Source organism: Tachyglossus aculeatus, chromosome 15, assembly GCF_015852505.1.
Source record: "Tachyglossus aculeatus isolate mTacAcu1 chromosome 15, mTacAcu1.pri, whole genome shotgun sequence".
NCBI lineage: Eukaryota > Metazoa > Chordata > Mammalia > Monotremata > Tachyglossidae > Tachyglossus > Tachyglossus aculeatus.
Genome location: NC_052080.1, coordinates 27441674 through 27460997, shown reverse-complemented (window position 1 = coordinate 27460997; position 19324 = coordinate 27441674). Strand labels below are relative to the sequence as shown.

The following is a 19324-nucleotide window of genomic DNA, read 5'->3' as shown; positions in this document are numbered from 1 at the left end:
CGGGAAGCCCAAGTTGGCAACATAGAGAGACGGTCCCTACCCAACATTCATTCATTCAATCGTATTTATTGAGCACTTACTATGTGCAGAGCACTGGACTAAGCGCTTGGGAAGCCCAAGTTGGCAACATAGAGAGACGGTCCCCACCCAACATTCATTCATTCAATCGTATTTATTGAGCTCTTACTGTGTGTAGAGCACTGGACTAAGCGCTTGGGAAGCCCAAGTTGGCAACATAGAGAGATGGTCCCTACCCAACATTCATTCATTCAATTTTCTTTATAGAGCGCTTACTGTGTGCAGAGCACTGGACTAAGCGCTTGGGAAGCCCAAGTTGGCAACATATAGAAACTGTCCCTAGCCAACAGTGGGCTCACAGTCTAGAAGGGGGAGACAGACAACAAAACAAAACCTATTAACAAAATAAATAGAATAAACATGTACAAATAAGAGTAATTCGTTCATTCATTCAATCATATTTATTGAGCACTTACTGTGTGCAGAGCACTGGACTAAGCGCTTGGGAAGTCCAAGTTGGCAACATATAGAGACGGTCCCTACCCAACAGCGGGCTCACAGTCTAGAAGGGGGAGACAGAGAACAAACCATATTAACAAAATTAAATAAATAGAATAAATATGTACAAATAAAATAGAGTAATAAGTACATACAAACATATATACAGGTGCTGTGGGGAGGAGGGGGAGAGGAAGGAGGGGGCCCAGTCTGGGAAGGCCCGGTCCCTCGGCTTGTCCTCCCACGACCCGGCTGGGAATGGGATGGGGCCGGGCCCGGATCCCTCCCTCGCCCCGGCCCCGCCTCCCGGAATTCGAAGCTTGAATTTTTCCAAAGTGCCTTGGCATCCCGGAGCAGGAAACCAGCCCCAAGAGGCCGAGGGCTGGGCTGAGGCCACCCAGATGGCCGGGGCAGGGCGGGGAATGACCGGACGAAGAAGACCGGGAGGCGCTCACCGGAGACCCGCAGTTCGGAGAGGGGGCGGCCCTGGCTGTCCCGGGGGCTTCCTGGAGAGAGGGGTGCACAGTGAGGCCAACGCGTTGGGCAGCGCAGCTGACCCCCTGGGTGGGGAGGCGGGGGGCGGAGGGGAGAAGGGAAGAGGAAACCGGACACCTGTCCCTAAATTGCCACGGATCAGGTCAGCGTGGCCCTGCTGCTGGGGTGACACCCTCCTGGCCCTGGTCCCAGCCGACTGCGCCCGCACGTCACACCGTGAGCCCACTGTTGGGTAGGGACCGTCTCTAGATGTTGCCAACTTGTACTTCCCAAGCACACAGAAAGCGCTCAATAAATACGATTGAATGAGTGAATGAACCTGGGGGCGGCTCAGCGAGCCTCCCTTCCTTCTCCCCCAGGCCAGCAGCTCCTGGGAACACCACTGCCACTGTCACCTAACAGGGCCTTCCGGCAGAAACTGAGGTAGTTTTGCGGGAGGGCTTGCGCTGTAACATCCCCCCACCCCCAAGCCACCCCTCAACTCTGGCCAGAAAGGTCACCCCCAGCCTCAGGGCTGTCAGCCCCCCTACACACACCCGAACTGTCCAGGCGCCCGGACTCACCACCACTCTTCCCACATCTGTCATCATCAATAGTATTTACTGAGCGCTTACTGTGTGCAGAGCACTGTACTAAGCGCTTGGGAAGTACCGCAGCGTAGCAGGATTTGGGCTAGGTGCTCCTGTCCTGCCATCGGGAAGGTGGGGGAGCCGCCACGAGCTCATCGGTAGCATCATCATCATCATCATCAGTTGTATTTATTGAGCGCTTACTATGTGCAGAGCACTGTACTAAGCGCTTGGGAAGTACAAATTGACACCATATAGAGATGGCCCTACCCAACATTGGGCTCACAGTCTAAAATCCAAGTATCATCAGTGCTGAGACTTGGTTGTTGGGGTGTCAGAGACAATCTGTTCTGTGACCACAGGCTGTACCCCATCTCCCTACCTGCTCTCTTGCGATGTGTGTCCCTGGATCCAGCAGGGCTGCAGGAGAGAACGTGGATGGGCTGTCAGTCAGTCAATCGTACTTATTCATCATCATCATCATCATCAATCGTATTTATTGAGCGCTTACTATGTGCAGGGCACTGTACTAAGCGCTTGGGAAGTACAAATTGGCAACATATAGAGACAGTCCCTACCCAACAGTGGGCTCACAGTCTAAAAGTCTTATTGATCACTTACTGTCTGCACAGCACTGTGCTAAGCACGGGGGAGAACACAGTATTACAGACACATCCCCTGTCCGCAACCAACTTCCACTATCCATCCGCATCATGGCAAACACCTTTCCTGCCCAGGTCCTGCTAGCAGCAGAACGGGCCTTTTCCCTCTTCCTCCTCAGTGCCTGGGCATCATTCACCCAAATCATCATCATCATCATCAATCGTATTTATTGAGCGCTTACTGTGTGCAGAGCACTGTACTAAGCGCTTGGGAAGTACAAATTGGCAACATATAGAGACAGTCATCATCATCATCATCAATCGTATTTATTGAGCGCTTACTATGTGCAGAGCACTGTACTAAGCGTTTGGGAAGTACAAATTGGCAACATATAGAGACAGTCCCTACCCAACAGTGGGCTCACAGTCTAAAAGGGGGAGACAGAGAACAAAACCAAACATACTAACAAAATAAAATAAATAGAATAGATATGTACAAGATAAATAAATAAATGGCCCAGACTGGACCAATGGCCTGGCCCAGGTCAGGAGAGATTCTCTCTGTGACATTCACATTCTTTTAGACTGTGAGCCCACTGTTGGGTAGGGACTGTCTCTATATGTTGCCAATTTGTACTTCCCAAGCGCTTAGTACAGTGCTCTGCACACAGTAAGCGCTCAATAAATACGATTGATGATGATGATTCACCCTCGGGGACTCAATCTCACGGTTTACAGCATCAATTTCGGGTTGCAGGATCACCACACTAGTAACCCTACTGTGTGCGGAGCACTTTGCCGAGCATCTGCTGTGGGCAGAGCGCTGTGCCGTCTTGCGGCACGCCTGCTGCCAGCCGAGCACTGCGTTAAGTTTTTGGGAACACGGAGGAGAGACCCAAGATTCGGTCTCTGCCCCAGGGAAGTTCCTGGCAGGAGGAAGGTGTGAGGAAGGTGTGAGTGAGAGGGGGAGTTAGCTGAGCGGGCAGTTGCGGCGTTGGGGCGCCGGGAACACCGTCTGGTGGGGGTTGAGGTAGCTGAGGCTCAGATTGCTGCTTTCAGAGGAGGGGTGGACTTCGGGCAGACCTTGGCTCCGTATCCCCTGCCCCCTGCCTCTATTGTCTCTGAGATTACCCTTAGGGTCCACACAGACACCCCCGAGAGGTCCAGCAGCACCCCAGACTTGCCATTCCACCTGCCCTCCTACCTCTGGCTCCACACTTCCTTCCATCTGTGCAATCCGTCTGTCAACAGCGTTGGCTTGCCTTCCCCCGTGACACTGGACACTCTTAAGAGGGCAGGGCGTTCCACTGGGTGCCCTGCGCGCGTGTGTGTGCGTGCAATCAATCAATCAATCAATCGTATTGAGCGCTTACTGTGTGCAGAGCACTGTACTAATGATGATGATGATGGCATTTGTTAAGTGCTTACTATGTGCAGAGCACTGTTCTAAGTGCTGGGGGGGTTACAAGGGGATCAGGTTGTCCCACGTTTGGCTCACGGCCTTAATCCCCATTTTACAGATGAGGGAACTGAGGATCAGAGAAGTCAAGTGACTTGCCCGAGGTCACACAGCAGACGTGGCGGAGTAGGGATTTGAACCCATGACCTCTGATTCCAAAGCCCGGGCTCTTTCCACTGAGCCACGCTGCTTCTCTAAGCGCTTGGGAACTACAAGTTGGCAACATATAGAGACGGCCCCTACCCAACAGTGGGCTCACAGTCTAAAAGGGGGAGACGGAGAACAAAACCAAACGTACTAACAAAATAAATAGAATAGATATGTACAAGTAAAATAAATAGAGTTATAAATACGTGCAAACATATCAATCAATCAATCGTGTTTATTGAGCGCTTACTGCACACACTCACTCCTGAGTATAGTCCCCTACATACGGTAATTACGCTGGAAATACTAATGACGGAGTATATCTATAATTCTATTTATCTGTTTTGATGGTTTTGACACCCGTCTACTCGTTTGGTTTTGTTGTCTGTCTCCTAATCAATCAATCAATCGTATTTATTGAGCGCTTACTGTGTGCAGAGCACTGTACGAAGCGCTTGGGAAGTACAAGTCGGCAGCACAGAGAGACAGTCCCTACCCAACAGCGGGCTCACAGTCTAGAAGGGGGAGACAGAGAACAAAACCAAACATACTAACAAAATAAAATAAATAGAATAGATATGTACAAGATAAATAAATAAAGTAATAAATATGTACAAACATATATCCATATATACAGGTGCTGTGGGGAAGGGAAGGAGGTAAGATGGGGGGGATGGAGAGGGTCCCTACTAGACTGTGAGCCCGTTGTTGGGTAGGGACTGTCTCTATCTGTTGCCGAATTGTACTTTCCAATCACTTAGTATAATGCTCTGCACACAGTAAGTGGTCAGTAAATATAGTTGAATCATCATCAATCGTATTTATTGAGCGCTTACTATGTGCAGAGCACTGTACTAAGCGCTTGGGAAGTACAAATTGGCAACATATAGAGACAGTCCCTACCCAACAGTGGGCTCACAGTCTAGAAGGGGGAGACAGAGAACAAAACCAAATATACTAACTAGAATAAATAGAATAGATATGTACAAGTAAAATGAATAAATAGAGTAATAAATATGTACAAACATATATCCATATATACAGGTGCTGTGGGGAAGGGAAGGAGGTAAGATGGGGGGGATGGAGAGGGTCCCTACTAGACTGTGAGCCCGTTGTTGGGTAGGGACTATATCTGTTGCCAAATTGTACTTTCCAATCACTTAGTACAGTGCTCTGCACACAGTAAGTGCTCAATAAATACAGTTGAATGAATCATCGTCATCATCAATCGTATTTATTGAGCGCTTACTATGTGCAGAGCACTGTACTAAGCGCTTGGGAAGTACAAGTCAGCAACATATAGAGACAGTCCCTACCCAACAGTGGGCTCACAGTCTAAAAGGGGGAGACAGAGAACAAAACCAAACATACTAACAAAATAGAATAAATAGAATAGATAAGTACAAGTAAAATGAATAGAGTAATAAATATGTACAAACATATATACATATATACAGGTGCTGTGGGGAAGGGAAGGAGGTAAGATGTGGGGGATGGAGAGGGTCCCTACTAGACTGTGAGCCCGTTGTTGGGTAGGGACTATATCTGTTGCCGAATTGTACTTTCCAATCACTTAGTACAGTGCTCTGCACACAGTAAGCGCTCAATAAATACAGTTGAATGAATCATCGTCATCATCAATCGTATTTATTGAGCGCTTACTATGTGCAGAGCGCTTGGGAAGTACAAATTGGCAACATAATGAATGAATGAATGAATGAAAGGAGGAGGATGAAGACTGAGGTCTCACAAGGCAGAGGCCCGCCTGAGCCAAGGCCAAGCTGGCGGGGGCCCAGGTGGCTCTGGGGAGGGTGGCGGCCTGCCTGACCGCCAACCCCGTCTGCCCCGTCCAGCCCCTCCGCCGACCGGACCCCAGGCCTCGTGCTTGCCCCCGCCCGGGCTCCCTGACGATGTTCCAGCGTTTCGCCAGCCTGTTCTTCGGCGAGAGCCCGCCCTCAGCGGGCCCCGAGGAGCCCCCGGCCTTCGTCGCCGAGGAGGATGAGCTGGACGGCTGGCTCATCGTCGACCTGCAGGGTGAGCCCAGGCCCCCGCCGGGCCTCGACCCCCGGCCGCCAGGCCTCCTCGGTCCCCTGGCAGGCTGCTGCACCCACTGGCTCGCGGCCCGGAGCTTCAACCCTGGTCCTAGCCAAGCGCGAGACAACCGGCGGGCCGGGCCGGGGGTGGGGACAGCGGAGACCACCCGGGGAACACGGGATTCCTGCCGCTTGTGGGTCAAGTGTGGCTTGGGGGAGCCTCCCTTGAGGAGCGGGATGGGCAAGCGAACGGCCCGCTCTGGGCTGACTCTCCTGACAAATGCAGGGTCCCAAGCATCACCCCTCGGCCCCTTCCCGACTCTGAGGTCCACCTCCTTGGAGGGGGCAGAGGGCTGAGCGAGGGCCCACCCCGGGGACGGGCGCTCCGGACAGGAGTCCCAACCCCGGGCGGCGGGCGCTGCTGGGCGTGGCTCGGACTAATGATACCCCTGTCTCTCCCCTGCCCTCGTGTGTGTGTGTGTGTGTCTATGTGTATGCACGTGCACTCCCTCCCATTCTGCCCACATGCCCCGTCCCCACCCGCCAGCTAGCTCCCCGCCGCCCCCCAGCCCGCCCTCGGAGGCTCTCTGCCCCTGCAGGGGCCCCGTCCTGGCACCCGCTCCCTGCTTGATGGACGAGAGCTGGTGGGTCACCCCCCCCGCCCTGTTTCACCGCAGAGGGGCCCCCGCCGGCCCGCCTGGCAAGCAGCCCCCTGGAGGACCTGCTCATTGAGCACCCCAGCATGTCCGTGTACGTCACCGGTAACACGGTCGTGCTGGGGCCCGACCCGCCCGGCGGCCTTCAGTCCTGCTGCGGCGGCAGCGACGGCGAGGGGTGAGTGGGGCAGGCCCCTGGGGGGTGGGGGGGCCGTACGAGGCTGGGGTCCCACGCCACGGCCCCGGGATGTGCGGGGATTACAGGGGCCTGGGTTCCTGCGCTCCAAGGGTCCCGTGGCCCGGCCCCTGAGTGGTCTCCCCCTCTCCTCTGTGCCTCACAGGGAGGTGGCTCCGTCCCCGCGGCCCCCACGGCCCCCGCGGCCCCGACCCCCCTCGGCCTCGCACCCCGCGGCCCCGCTGCCCCCCGCGGCGGCGCTGCTGGGCAAGATGAGCCAGGCTCGGCGGCTGCAGCAGGCCCGGCAGCACCAGCTGAGCCCCAAGTGCGTCCAGCGCCAGAACCGTGCCCGCGAATGCCGCCCGCGCCGGCCCAAGCACCGAGGCAGCTTCGTCCACCAGCCGTGCCAGCGCCAGTACAACTACTGACCGCGGCCCCCCCCGGTCGCCCCCGGCCCCAGGGACGCACCGCTGTCACCTCTCCACCGCCACTGCCTCTGCGGGCCCCGGCCCGCTCCCGGCCTCAGAGACACGCACCTGACGCCCCAACACCACCGCCCCGCCGCCGCCTCACCGGATTCGGGCCTCGCGGCTGAACCGGGATCCAACGGGCCAGCCGGCTCCCCATCCCCAGCTCCCCGCCGCGCTGCCCCCCACCACCTCCAGCCTGGGGAACCCCTCAACCTGGTGATGCCAAGAGGTGCCCCCTGTCCCCACCATCCCTCAGATCCTGACCGGCCACGGAGGCCCGGGGACCCCCCACCACCACAACCGCTCCAGAGCTTGCACCCCACTAATCCGCAGCATAGGAGCGGGGGGCATGATATGGGCGGTCCTGCAGGGTGAGCTGGACCCCGTCTCCCCTCCACCCTCAACCTGTTCCTGCCCATCCCCTTTCTGTTCAGACATGTCCGGCCAGCCTGGGGAGCGGGTGTCCTCAGCTCTCCCAGGGGGGCGGCGGGGGCCCTTGACCCTGTGGGTGGGAGACGCAGCTTGACCCTCAGGGGCCAGCTCTCTCTGTCAGCCTTGGGGCCAGAGGTGGTGGGAGGGAGCAGGGAGAGTGGCAGAAGCCAAAACGAAGGCAGGATGGCAAAGTAAGTTGGAGAGGGTGAGAGGAAGAGCCAGAGGCGGGCGGCAGGAACGGGAGGCAGGTGGTGGGTAGCGGGAGCTAGAGACAGATGGCAGAGGGGGAGTGTTGGGTGGGAGGGGTGGGTAAGCAAAGCTGGATGAGGCCAAGAGTGAGGGGACGGTGGTGGGCGGGAGTCTGCCTGCTTAGGAGCCAGGGTCCTACACCCCACCCCGCCATGGTGAGAAGGGGCAGCTGCTGCTTTGCTCCCACCCCTGCTTCCTCTACTTATAGGCTGCAGCTGCCAGTTTCCCACAAGGAGTTTGTCCTTCCTACCCCTGCCAGGAGCACCGGTGGGCAGGTGGGGCTAGCGCCGAGCAGATGAACTACTCTCCCCGGGGTACCCTGCTGCCGCTGGACGGGGGAAGGGCTGGGGCAGCCTCTGGGCCCGGTGGACGGGGCAGGCATGGACGCAACAGGTTAGGGACAGTGGCCACCTGGACCGAGAGGGAGAACGGGCGGATGGCCAGAGAGGGGAGCTGGGCAGGAGGAGCAGAGAGATGAATGGAGAGAGCAGGGGGATCAGTGGGCAGGGTGGGCAAGGGGAGCCGGAGCGTGGACAGAGCCAGAGAGCAGGCGGAAGGACAGCGGGAGGGAGCAGGAGGGCAGGTTGTGGGGATGGGGCAGGGGGAGCCGGCCCGGCGTGTGGGTGGAGAGGTTAGAACAGTGCTTTGCACATAGTAAGTGCTTAATAAATGCCATTATATATATAAAAAAGTAGAGCAGGCAGAAGGATGGAGGGAGCAGGAGGAAGGGCAGGAAGAACAGACATGGATGTAGAAAGCAGTTGGGTGGAGGGAAAGGGCAGGGGGAGCGGACTGTGGATGAGGAGGGAGAGCAGGCGGCAGGAGGGAGGGTTGTCAGGGACAGGACAGCGCAGGGAGAGAAGGCGCGTGGACAGAGAGGGCAGCAGCATCTAAGACCAGGCTTGGCTCCTCCCAGGCTGGGACACCCAATACTCTGGCACCTGATAACATGGCTGAACAGAAACCCCCCTCATACTCCCCTCTCTCATCCCCCGCCCCCTCCAAGGTTTCCCAGGGAGCTCCCCCAGCCAAGGGTCCCCCCGCCTGGCCCTTGGGGCTGCCCCGGCCCCACTCAGCCCCCTAGAGAACCCCAGCCACCATCACGACTCTGGCCTCAACCGGCCCACCTGTAGCCACTGGCCCACTGATCCTCACCCAGGATCGCCCGGGGCCGCCGGCTCACTGACCTTCAGCCCGGATCGCCCTTGGCCATCGGCTCACTGACCCTCACCCCGGATCGCCCGTGGCCACGGGCCCCAGCCCGGATCCCGAGGGGGGCCAGGATTGTGCACAATCCATCAGTGGCATTTACTGAGCACTTAGTTTGTGCAGAGCACTGTGCTAAGTAAGGGCTTGGGAGAGTTGGTGAACACATTCCCTGCCCAAGATGAGCTTCCAGTCTGCAGCGACAGGCCTCTCCCCATAGGCGGGCTGGCGCGGCCGGGGGGTCTGTGCGGGGCCCGACGTTCCCTGTGAGCCCCCGACTGTGGCAGGGCGGGGGGTTGTCACAGGCTGGGGGAGGTGGGGCGGCCGTGGCCCTGGGCCCGCCACGGTACTTAACTCAAAATGGTTTCTCCCCACCCGTCACCCAGGAACACTCACCTCGACTTTTGTTTTTTCCAGCAGGGAAAGCAGGCCAAGCTGAGCGGGGGCGGGCACAGGGTGGCTGGTCTCGGGCCAGCCTGGGCCTCGGCTCTGGCACAGCAGGAAGTGGCTCTGGGCCTAGCCGGTTCCCGCCATCCAGCCTCTTTGGCCCCCGGTTGGGGTTGGGGGGGGCCGGGGTCCCCTCGGTGATGCTGCCGGCTCAGATGTCCCAGGGAGCCAGAGGGGGGCCTGGGCTGGGGGACCTCACCCTGGAGGGGAGGTCCCTGGCCCCGATGCCCCCCTTCTACCTCCTGGGGAGCTAGCCCAGATTCGAAGGCCCTTCCTTAGGGCTGAGCTGCAGCTGGACACCCACCCCAGAGTCCCCTGGGATGTCCGGCTGAGAGTGACCCAGCCGGGGGCGGGGAGGGCGGTGGTTGGGGGTTCGGCCCTAGCGCTTCCCCACGCACACGAGCCGCTGCCAAGGCCACCAGGGCCGGCACTGCGGCCCAGCCGGCCACGGGTGCGCCGACCCCGTACATCCCTGGGGCTACAAAGAGGTCTCAGGCCGAGCCCCCTGCCCTCCACCGGCGGTGGCCCAGTGAGGCGCCTCCTTGATGCTACGGCCCCAACTCTGCCCACCTTGGGGCTGAACCGCTGATCCGGACGGCGAGGGGCGGCCCGTTCTCCCGGCTCCCCCAGACCCCTCTCCCCATTCCCCTGAGACCCTCTCCCCGCTCCCCCAGCCCCCTCTCCCCGCTCTCCCATTATCCCCAGCCCCCCCTCCCTGCTCTCCCGTTACTTCCAGCCCCCCCTCCCCACTTTCCCGTTACCTCCGGCCCATCTCTCCCCACTCTCCTAGGTCCCCAAGACCCCTCTCCCGCCTCGTCACCTGGTCCAGCAGGGCCTCGGTGCCTGGGCCTTCCGCCCAGGCGGGACTGAGCCCGGCCAAGGGGGGGCCGCAGTGGGGGAAGCCCCCCCCACAAGGCTTCGGGGCTGGGTGCCCCAAATACGCGCGTCTGTCCGCGGGCATGAGGGCCTTCTGCAGGCCTTGCCCAAAGGCCTCGTCCTTAGGGCGAAGGCAGTGCACCTGGGGCGGTGCAGACAGCGCGCCTGGGGGAGGCGGGCCGGGGTCGCCGGGGCCCCTCGGGACCCCGGACCGCCCCCTCCTCTCCGTCCCGAGCTCTAACGGATCCGTTTCCCTCCTAACCAGCTCCGCCCCGCACCCAGCACCCCACCCTTCCGACCTCCCACCACCGGACCCGGACCACCAGGGCCCCGCAGGCCCCAGCCTGGAGGCGGGGGGCGGCCGGGCCGAGGAGGGGCGGGCGCTCACCTGGGCCAAGGTCGCGGGGCCCCGGGGGCTGTGCGTGGCCTGGGCCCGACCACGGCCCGCCGGGCGGCGGCCAGGGCGTGGCGCGCCGCAACCTCTGTGGGAAAAGCCAATACGGAGCACACGAGAAATAAAAACATAATTTTAAAAAGCATCTATTTTGACCGTTGCTCGGAGGAAGACTGGTGTCACTGACTTTTCACAATCACCCGTGGCCAACCCGTGTGTACGGATTAGCCTGGGTGTGTGTTTTCAGAACCCTCACGGGGGGAGACGGGTGAGGGTTGACCAGGCTACCGGTCTCCAGCACGGGCCCCGGGGCAACAAGGGATCTAGGATGGGCTTCCCCCAGGCGCTGGGGTGCTTGGACCCCAAATGCCCTCCAACTGCCGGCCCGCAGGGCCCCGGGCGATGGCCAGGATGGATAGGGACCAGGCATTGGCACAGCGGGTCAAGGGTCAGAGGCTGGTCTGTGGCCAGGGCTGGAGCAGTGGGGGTGAACGGTCCATCCCGGCCCCCTCCACCGTGCTCCACAGGAACGCCCGGGGCCCTGGGGCACACGCTGGGACTCCCGGCAGAGACCAAAGAGCCCCCGGCCCCTTCTACCTCTCTCAGCCGTCCTACGCAGAAATTTCCTGCCGCTAATAACGCTCGACTCTCACACTCTGGGCCAACGACATTTATTCAGCGCGTTAAGGACTCCACGTTATACAACCCCTTAAACCGATTTTCATTTCACTGGGCCGTTTCTACAACAAATACATCGGAAATACATCGGAAAATTATTTACACTTCCGCCCAAAGGGGTGGGCATCCTTGTCCCCAGGATTGCAAAGCAGGCAAGCACATGCGTGCATGCAAACACACGCGCGCACATACACACACACAATCACTTGAGCATCACACACGCACACACACACACATCAGATACCTGAAAGGACAACTCTGACTCTTCATTCTTCATCAAAGGAAAAACCTAAATGTACAATTTCATTTGTTCATTTATTACAACAACCCTGTACTTCATCTTGCATTAGGAGAGGGTTAAACACCCCACTACTTTCATTTTGATTTCGTTTTTTTAAGAAGACTGCAAAGGCTAGGAACGGGGGCACTGTAGTAAAAGGACTAACTGTACAGAAACTGCTTTACAAAATAATCACAGCTCAAAACTTCTCTTTGTAAAATTCACACCCATTTACAATCGGTCGGGGCCTTCGGCACCCTTACTTGGATTTTCTTCTTTTGGACTGCATCGCGCTGGCAGCTGGGTCTGTAAGGGAGAACAGAGTTCACGCCCGAGTGGGATTTTTTTCCCCTTTCCGGGTTTTCAACGGTAACAGACCCAATGCAGAGTTGGCACGGACCCTGAAGACAGAATGGGAGGGGATGGCCCGCTGCCCTCGTTTTTAACCTGTGTTACTGGTCATTTTCTCTGACCCACTTCAAGGCCGTCTCCACTCCAAAAGTCTTTTCTTTTAAAAAGTGACACGGTTCTGCCTCTCCGTACTCCTCATTTACTAAACACCTGCTGTGTGGTCCTGCCCTCAAGGAGAAAAAGGAGGGCACAGTCCTCGGGCAGCCCTCCCAGTTTCCTTCCATTCCCTCTCTGGAAGCCCCATGCCCAGCTGGCATCCCGGACCTCACTGTAAGTACTCAATAAAAACAGCACCGATGATCGACTGATTGATAGACTTAGTTGCCTCCCTTACCTGCGATTTACTTTAATATATGTCTCCCCAGCTAGATGGAAATCTCCTTTTATAACGGCATTTACTAAGCGCTTACTATGTGCCAAGCACTGTTCTAAGCTTTGGGGAGGTTACAAGGCAATCAGGTTGTCCCATGGTGGGGCTCACAGTCTTAATCCCCATTTGACAGATGAGGTAACTGAGGCCCAGAGACGGGAAGTGACTTGCCCAAAGTCACCCAGCTGACAATTGGCAGAGCCGGGATTTGAACCCATGACCTCGGACTCCAAAGCCCGGGCTCTTTCCACTGAGCCACGCTGCTTCTCCTTGTCCCTACCGTATTGTACTTTCCCAAGCAATCAGTCCAGTGCTCTGCACAAGTGTACAATAAACGCGACTGATTGATTGATTGAAAATAAAGCACACTATATTCTTTCATCATCATCATCAATCGCATTTATTGAGCGCTTACTGTGTGCAGGGCACTGTACTAAGCGCTTGGGAAGTACAATTTGGCAACATATAGAGACAGTCCCTACCTGACAGTGGGCTCACAGTCTAAATTCTTTAATTTCACGTCCTGAAAACAGGTAGCCTGAAGCAGGGACGGACAGGGGTGGGCACGCAGACTGGGAGGTAGCAACATAACGTTAATCAGGCAGCGGCCCACCCCCCCTCCCGGCATGGCCAGCCCTGACCGGTGGCCCAGGTGGCTAGCTGAGGGGGGGGCCAGCTGGGTAGCCGGAACCCCTCGAACAGGACCCTGACTCCTTTCCTCTTACTCTCAGGAGGCAAAGACCTCATCAATCAGCTCGACCCCTCCTGCCCAGTCTCGTTCATCCCCCTGCCACTACAATCTAGAGCATGGGCCTGGGAGTTGGAAAGATCTGGGTTCTACTCCTGACTCCGCCATTTGCCTGCTGTGTGACCGTGGGCAAGTCACTTCACCTTTCTGGGCCTCGGTTACCTCCTCTGGAAAATGGGGATTACGACTGTGAGCCCCATGTGGGACGTGGACTGTGTTCAATCTGATTACTTTGTATCTACCCTAGTATTTAGAACTAAGCGCTTAACAAATACCATAAAAACCCCTCCATTGCTCTCACTGGACTTGCATCTCATCTCTCGCTGCCAATCCCCGGCTCTCATCATCATCATCATCAATCGCATTTATTGAGCGCTTACTGTGTGCAGAGCACTGTACTAAGCGTTTGGGAAGTACAAGTTGGCAACATATAGAGACAGTCCCTACCCAACAGTGGGCTCACAGTCTAAAATGGGGAGACAGAGAAGAAAAACAAACATACTAACAAAATAAAATAAATAGAATAGATATGTACAGGTAAAATAAATAGAGTAACAAATCTGTACAGACATATATACATATATACGGGTGCTGTGGGGAAGGGAAGGAGGTAAGATGGCGGGGTGGAGAGGGGGACGAGGGGGAGAGGAAGGAAGGGGCTCAGTGTGGGAAGGCCTCCTGGAGGAGGTGAGCTCTCAGTAGGGCCTTGAAGGGAGGAAGAGAGCGAGCTTGGCGGATGGGCAGAGGGATTGGGGGCATTCCAGGCCCGGGGGATGACGTGGGCCGGGGGTCGATGGCGGGACAGGCGACATCCTCCCTCCTACCTGGAACTCCCTTCCCCTTCACATCCGGCAGACCACCACTCTCCCCATCTTCAAAGCCCTCCTGAAATCCCAACTCCAAGAAGCCTCCCAGGACAAACCTCTCATTTCCTCTCTCTAAATGCCGTCTCTTCTGCATTCCCTAGGCGTGTGGTTCTGTGCCCGCTTGAACGCTTCAATTCCCATCCCGGCCCCACAGCTGTTACGTCCGTTTCCTTCTTACCCAACGGCTTCCCTGTCTGTAATTTGTTTTCAGTGTCTGTCTCCCACAGTAGACTGTAAGCACTTTATTAATAATAATAACGACAGTTTTTGTTAAGTGCTTACTATGTGCCAAGCACTGTTCTAAGCGCTGGGGTATATACAAGTTAATCAGGTTGGACCCTGTGGGGCTCACAGTCTTAATCCCCATTTTACAGATGAGGTAACTGAGGCACAGGGAAGTTAAGTGACTTGCCCGAAGTCACACAACTGACAAGTGGAGGAGGGAGGATTAGAACCCACGACCTCTGTCTCCGAAGCCCGTGCTCTTTCCACTAAGCCACGCTGCTTCTCCTAAGGGCACAGATCACGTTTGTACTCTACAAACCACTTGAAACAATGCTCTGCCCAGATTGATTGCCACTGGTTGATTAATTGATTGAATGATTGATTGATTATAGATTTGGCAGTCAAGGGGGAAAAGAGTGAGGGCATGATAAGATTAAGGCCAAAAATCTCCAGTGTGTATATGGCTCTGCTCCTGCCTCTGCCCCCAGAAAGTAGTCCTGGCTCCAGAAGTTGAATAATAATAATAATAATAATAATGGCATTTATTAAGCGCTTACTATGTGCAAAGCACTGTTCTAAGCGCTGGGGAGGTTACAAGGTGATCAGGTTGTCCCACCGGGGTCTCACAATCTTCATCCCCATTTTATTCATTCATTCATTCAATCGTATTTATTGAGCCCTTACTGTGTGCACAGCACTGTACTAAGCGCTTGGGAAGTACAAGTTGGATAATCAGGTTGGTCCCAGTTCATGTCCCTTATGGGGTTCACGGTTTTCACCTCCGCTTTTACAGGTGAAGTAACTGAGGTCCAGAGAAGTGAGGCGACTTGCCCAAGGCCACACAGCAGACAGGCAGCAGAGGCGGGACAAGAACCCATGTCCTTCTGAATCCCAGTCTCACGGCTTTTCTGCTAGGCCTCGCTGTTTCTCGTAACAAAATGGAATACACAGTGGGGCTGGTTAAGATAGATGAAAGAGATACTTTACAGATGAGGTAACTGAGGCACAGAGAAGTGAAGTGACTTGCCCAAAGTCACCCAGCTGACAACTGGCGGAGCTGGGATTTGAACCCATGACCCAGTCTGACTCCAAAGCCCGGGCTCTTTCCACTGAGCCATGCTGCTTCTCTGGTTGAAACCTCCCTTACCTATGCATTTGGGAAGAAGAGGGGCGGGACTTGGTGACACGGCACGCAAATTCGGGCAAGTAAGAATGCAAATCCACAGGTGCATCTTGGCCCCAGGGCCCCCGGCCCCCGTGCTGGTGAGGGCAGGCTTGCCACACTGCCGTCCCGGGTGAGTCTAGAGGGGCAGATCCTGCGGCCTGGTGGCCCGTGTTCCTCCCCTTCCCTCCCATCCGCCCATCCACCCCGGGCACGGAACCACACGCTCCTGGGCCCCCACGCAGCCGGGTCAGCGATGGACACGAGCGGAGTGTCTGAGCCACTCGGAACGGGCTCTCCATCTCGCCTGTCTCGCTACCGACCCCTCGCCCTCGTCCTGCCTCTGGTCTGGAACGCTCTCCCTCCTCACGTCTGACACACAATTACTCTCCCCCGTTTCAAAGTCTTACCAAAGGCACATCTCCTCCAAGAGGTCTTCCCTGACTAAGCCCTCTTTGCCCTTTCTTCAACTCCCTTCTGCATCGCCCTGACTTGCTCCCTGTATTCTTGGGACAACCTGATTACCTTGTGTCTACCCCAGTGCTTGGTACACAGCAAACACTTAACAAATACAATAATTATTATTATTGTTATTACTATTATCCCCCCGCCCAGTTGTGCGAGGAGGGCCAGGATTGTGCACAATCCATCAGTGGCATCACAACTTACCAGTTGTGCCCAGTTCCACAACACTTATGCACATACCTCTAATTTATTTCTATTAATGTCTGCCTACCCCTTTGAACTGCAAGCTCAAGGCAGGAAGGGAATATGGTTGTTATATTGTACTCTCTCAAGAGCTCAGTACAGTGCTCTGCACACAGTAAGCACTCCATAAATATAACTGACTCTCAGGGCGCCACCGAGGCCCACTGGACCCCAACCCACTTTAGGCGTGTCTCAATTTCGTGGGCAAAAATCAGGCCCTGGCGTTTGCCAAGCTGCCAGGCGTTGACGGCAATGAAGCGCCAGCTGGACAGAGAGGATGGAGGGGCGAGGGCCTTGCTGCAACCATACATAGTTTCTCCTTATCATCATCATCGTCATCATCAATCGTATTTATTGAGCGCTTACTGTGTGCAGAGCACTGTACTAAGCGCTTGGGAAGTACAAATTGGCAACATATAGAGACAGTCCCTACCCAACAGTGGGCTCACAGTCCAAAAGGGTCCTTATGATCCAGGACCCTGCCTCCCCACACAATGGCCTCTGCCGGAGGAGCCAAGAACGCTTGTTACCGTCCTGCTGCCGCTCAGGGCCGCACTCGGTCACTAAAGCGGGTCCCGAGCCCTCACCAACATCGGTGGTGGGGCGGTGGCATGGTCTGGAGAGAGTGGGGCGTCGGGGACGCTGTGCCCCTGTGGGCGAAGGAATGGTTCTTATTGTAGCGGGGTCGCACAGGCTATCCCGGCAACCGATCCCTCCCTGAGTCCCTTTGGGCGGCTCCTGGCGAGGAAGGGGCGTCCCCGTGTACGCGGGGGCTACGGCGGTACCGAGCAGCCCTTCGCCTTAGCAAACCAGCTGACCGCAGGTCAGGAGATAACACACAGCCTTGGGCCAAACCCACCTGGTGCCAATGTGGGGGCCTTCCTGGACCCTGGACACAGCTCCTGTGTCATATCCTGATGTTTCATTTGCAAATGGGTCTGCTAATTGAAGAGGTTCTGCGACTGAGGCGAGGCTTAAATTTGGTCAGCCTTTGGATCGGCTCCCTGGAGTTGATCCATTAAATGCCCACTTTGTTTAGAACAGCTGGTATATTTTTTTTCTTAACCATCAAAGACCTCGGCGGAGTTTGAAGGGACGGCTTAAAATGAAGCAGAAAGGAAATAGGGTTGAATTACCTCCACCTAGCCGATTGGGCACTGAAATCTGGGTCACTGAGCAGAACTTCTAAGGGTAACACTACTACTAAAACTAATTATGGTATTTGTTTAAATGCTTACTATGTGCTGGGCACTGTACTAAGTGCTGGGGTGGATACAAGCAAGTTGAGTTGGACACAGTCCCTGCCCACGTTAGGCTTCCAGTCTCAGTCCCCATTTCACAGATGAGGTAACGGAGCCACAGGGAGGTGAAGTGACTCGCTCAAGGTCACCTAGCAGACAAGTGGAGGAAGAAGGGTTGGAACCCATGGCCGTCTGACTCCCAAGACCCGTGATCTATCCATTACGTCATGCTGCTTCTTCTAGACTGCGAGCCCACTAGTGGGTAGGGACCGTCTCTATATGTTGCCAACTTGGACTTCCCGAGCGCTCGGCACAGTGCCTCTGCACACAGGAAGCGCTCAATAAATGCGATTGATGATGATGCTAAATACGACTGAATGAATGAGTGAGCCCAATGTTGGGTAGGGACTGTCTCTATATGTTGCCAATTTGTACTTCCCAAGCGCTTAGTAGAGTGCTCTGCACATACTAAGCGCTCAATAAATATGATTGATTGATTGAATGAATGAATGAATGACCCTCGAGAGGCTTCCTCCCGTCGCAGGGAGTCCCCCTTCTCAAGTCCAGCAGCCTCCTCGCCCCCACGGCCGGAAGCCCCCTTCTCTCCCGCGCCAGGCAGCCTCCCGCAACCCAACTGACGGGGCAACCCCTTTTCCGGAGGTTGGCAGCCTCCCGTCCCGCTCAAGGCGGAGCGTCCTCTCCTCTCTTCTCCCCTCCCTCCGCCGGCAGCTTCCTAGGCCGGGGCCCCCCACGGGAGCACCCCCTGGGACCGTCCCGGCGGGGACCCACCTTTGGCGGCGCTGGAGGCAGAGGCGGGCCGGGAGGATCGCTTGCGCTGGCCACCGTCGGCGCCGTCCTGCGGGGTCGGGGTCGGAGTCAGGGTTGGAGTCGGGTTGGCCGCGGGCTCCTCCGTCCTGGAGTTCCTTCTGCTCGGAGTTTTGCTCTTGTCTCCGGCCTCCCTGGGCTCGCTGCAGGCAGAGGGACACCCCAGTCACGCGGAGGAGCCAGAGGCCGGGGGCCATCATCAATCGTATTTGTTGAGCGCTTACTGCGTGCAGAGCACTGTACTAAGCGCTTGGGAAGTACAATTTGGCAACATATAGAGACAGTCCCTACCCAACAGTGGGCTCACAGTCTAAAAGGGGGAGAAAGAGAACAAAACCAAACATACTAACAAAATAGATATGTACAAGTAAAATAAATAAATAGAGTAATAAATATGTACAAACATATATACATATATACAGGTGCTGTGGGGAAGGGAAGGAGGTAAGATGGGGGGGGGGATGGAGATGGGCCAGGGACCGGAGCCACGCCGAAGGAGGAACCTGGGCAGAAGTCCAGTGGGTGGGGACTCTGGGCCCAGCCTCGACTGGCCTGGCTGTGCGGGGAGAATAATAATAACGATGGCATTTATTAAGTGCTTACTATGTGCAAAGCACTGTTCTAAGCGCTGGGGAGGTTACAGGGTGGTTAGGACGTCCCTCGGGGGGCTCAGAGTCTTCATCCCCGTTTTACAGATGAGGGAACGGAGGCACAGAGAAGTGAAGTGACTTGCCTAAAAGTCCAACGGCTGACAATTGGCAGAGCTGGGATTTGAACCCATGACCTCTGACTCCAAAGCCCGGGCTCTTTCCACTGAGCTACACTGCTTCTCACCGTTACATCGTCATCATCAATAGTATTTATTGAGCGCTGTGTGCAGAGCACTGTACTAAGAGCTTGGAAAGTCCAAGTTGGCAACATAGAGAGACAGTCCGTCTCCGGGCTTATCGCCACTCTGAAACGTACATGGGATACGTTCCCGTTCCTCGAGCGACTGTATTTACACACCGTACATATTTACTATTCTATTTATTTTGTTAATGATGGGCATTTAGCTTTAATTCTATTGATCCCGATGACCTTG

General features: G+C 56.1%; 2 protein-coding genes across 2 annotated transcripts in view; one reads left to right on the top strand and one right to left on the bottom strand.

Annotated features, from left to right (window-relative positions):
• The first annotated feature begins 1390 nt into the window (after positions 1-1390).
• Positions 1391-7832, top strand: TP53INP2 (tumor protein p53 inducible nuclear protein 2). The gene is given in 5 exon segments (XM_038757318.1): positions 1391-1434; positions 5642-5822; positions 6369-6484; positions 6486-6655; positions 6819-7832. Coding segments are annotated over 4 exon segments (672 nt in total). The 5' UTR covers positions 1391-1434; positions 5642-5698; the 3' UTR covers positions 7081-7832.
• A 3548-nt stretch (positions 7833-11380) lies between these two features.
• The window catches only part of NCOA6 (nuclear receptor coactivator 6), a 44291-nt gene continuing 36347 nt past the window's right edge, over positions 11381-19324 (bottom strand). Inside the window, 2 exon segments of the mRNA XM_038757100.1 lie at positions 11381-11990; positions 18205-18383. Of these exon segments, the coding sequence (XP_038613028.1) occupies positions 11944-11990; positions 18205-18383 (226 nt within the window). The 3' untranslated portion in view covers positions 11381-11943.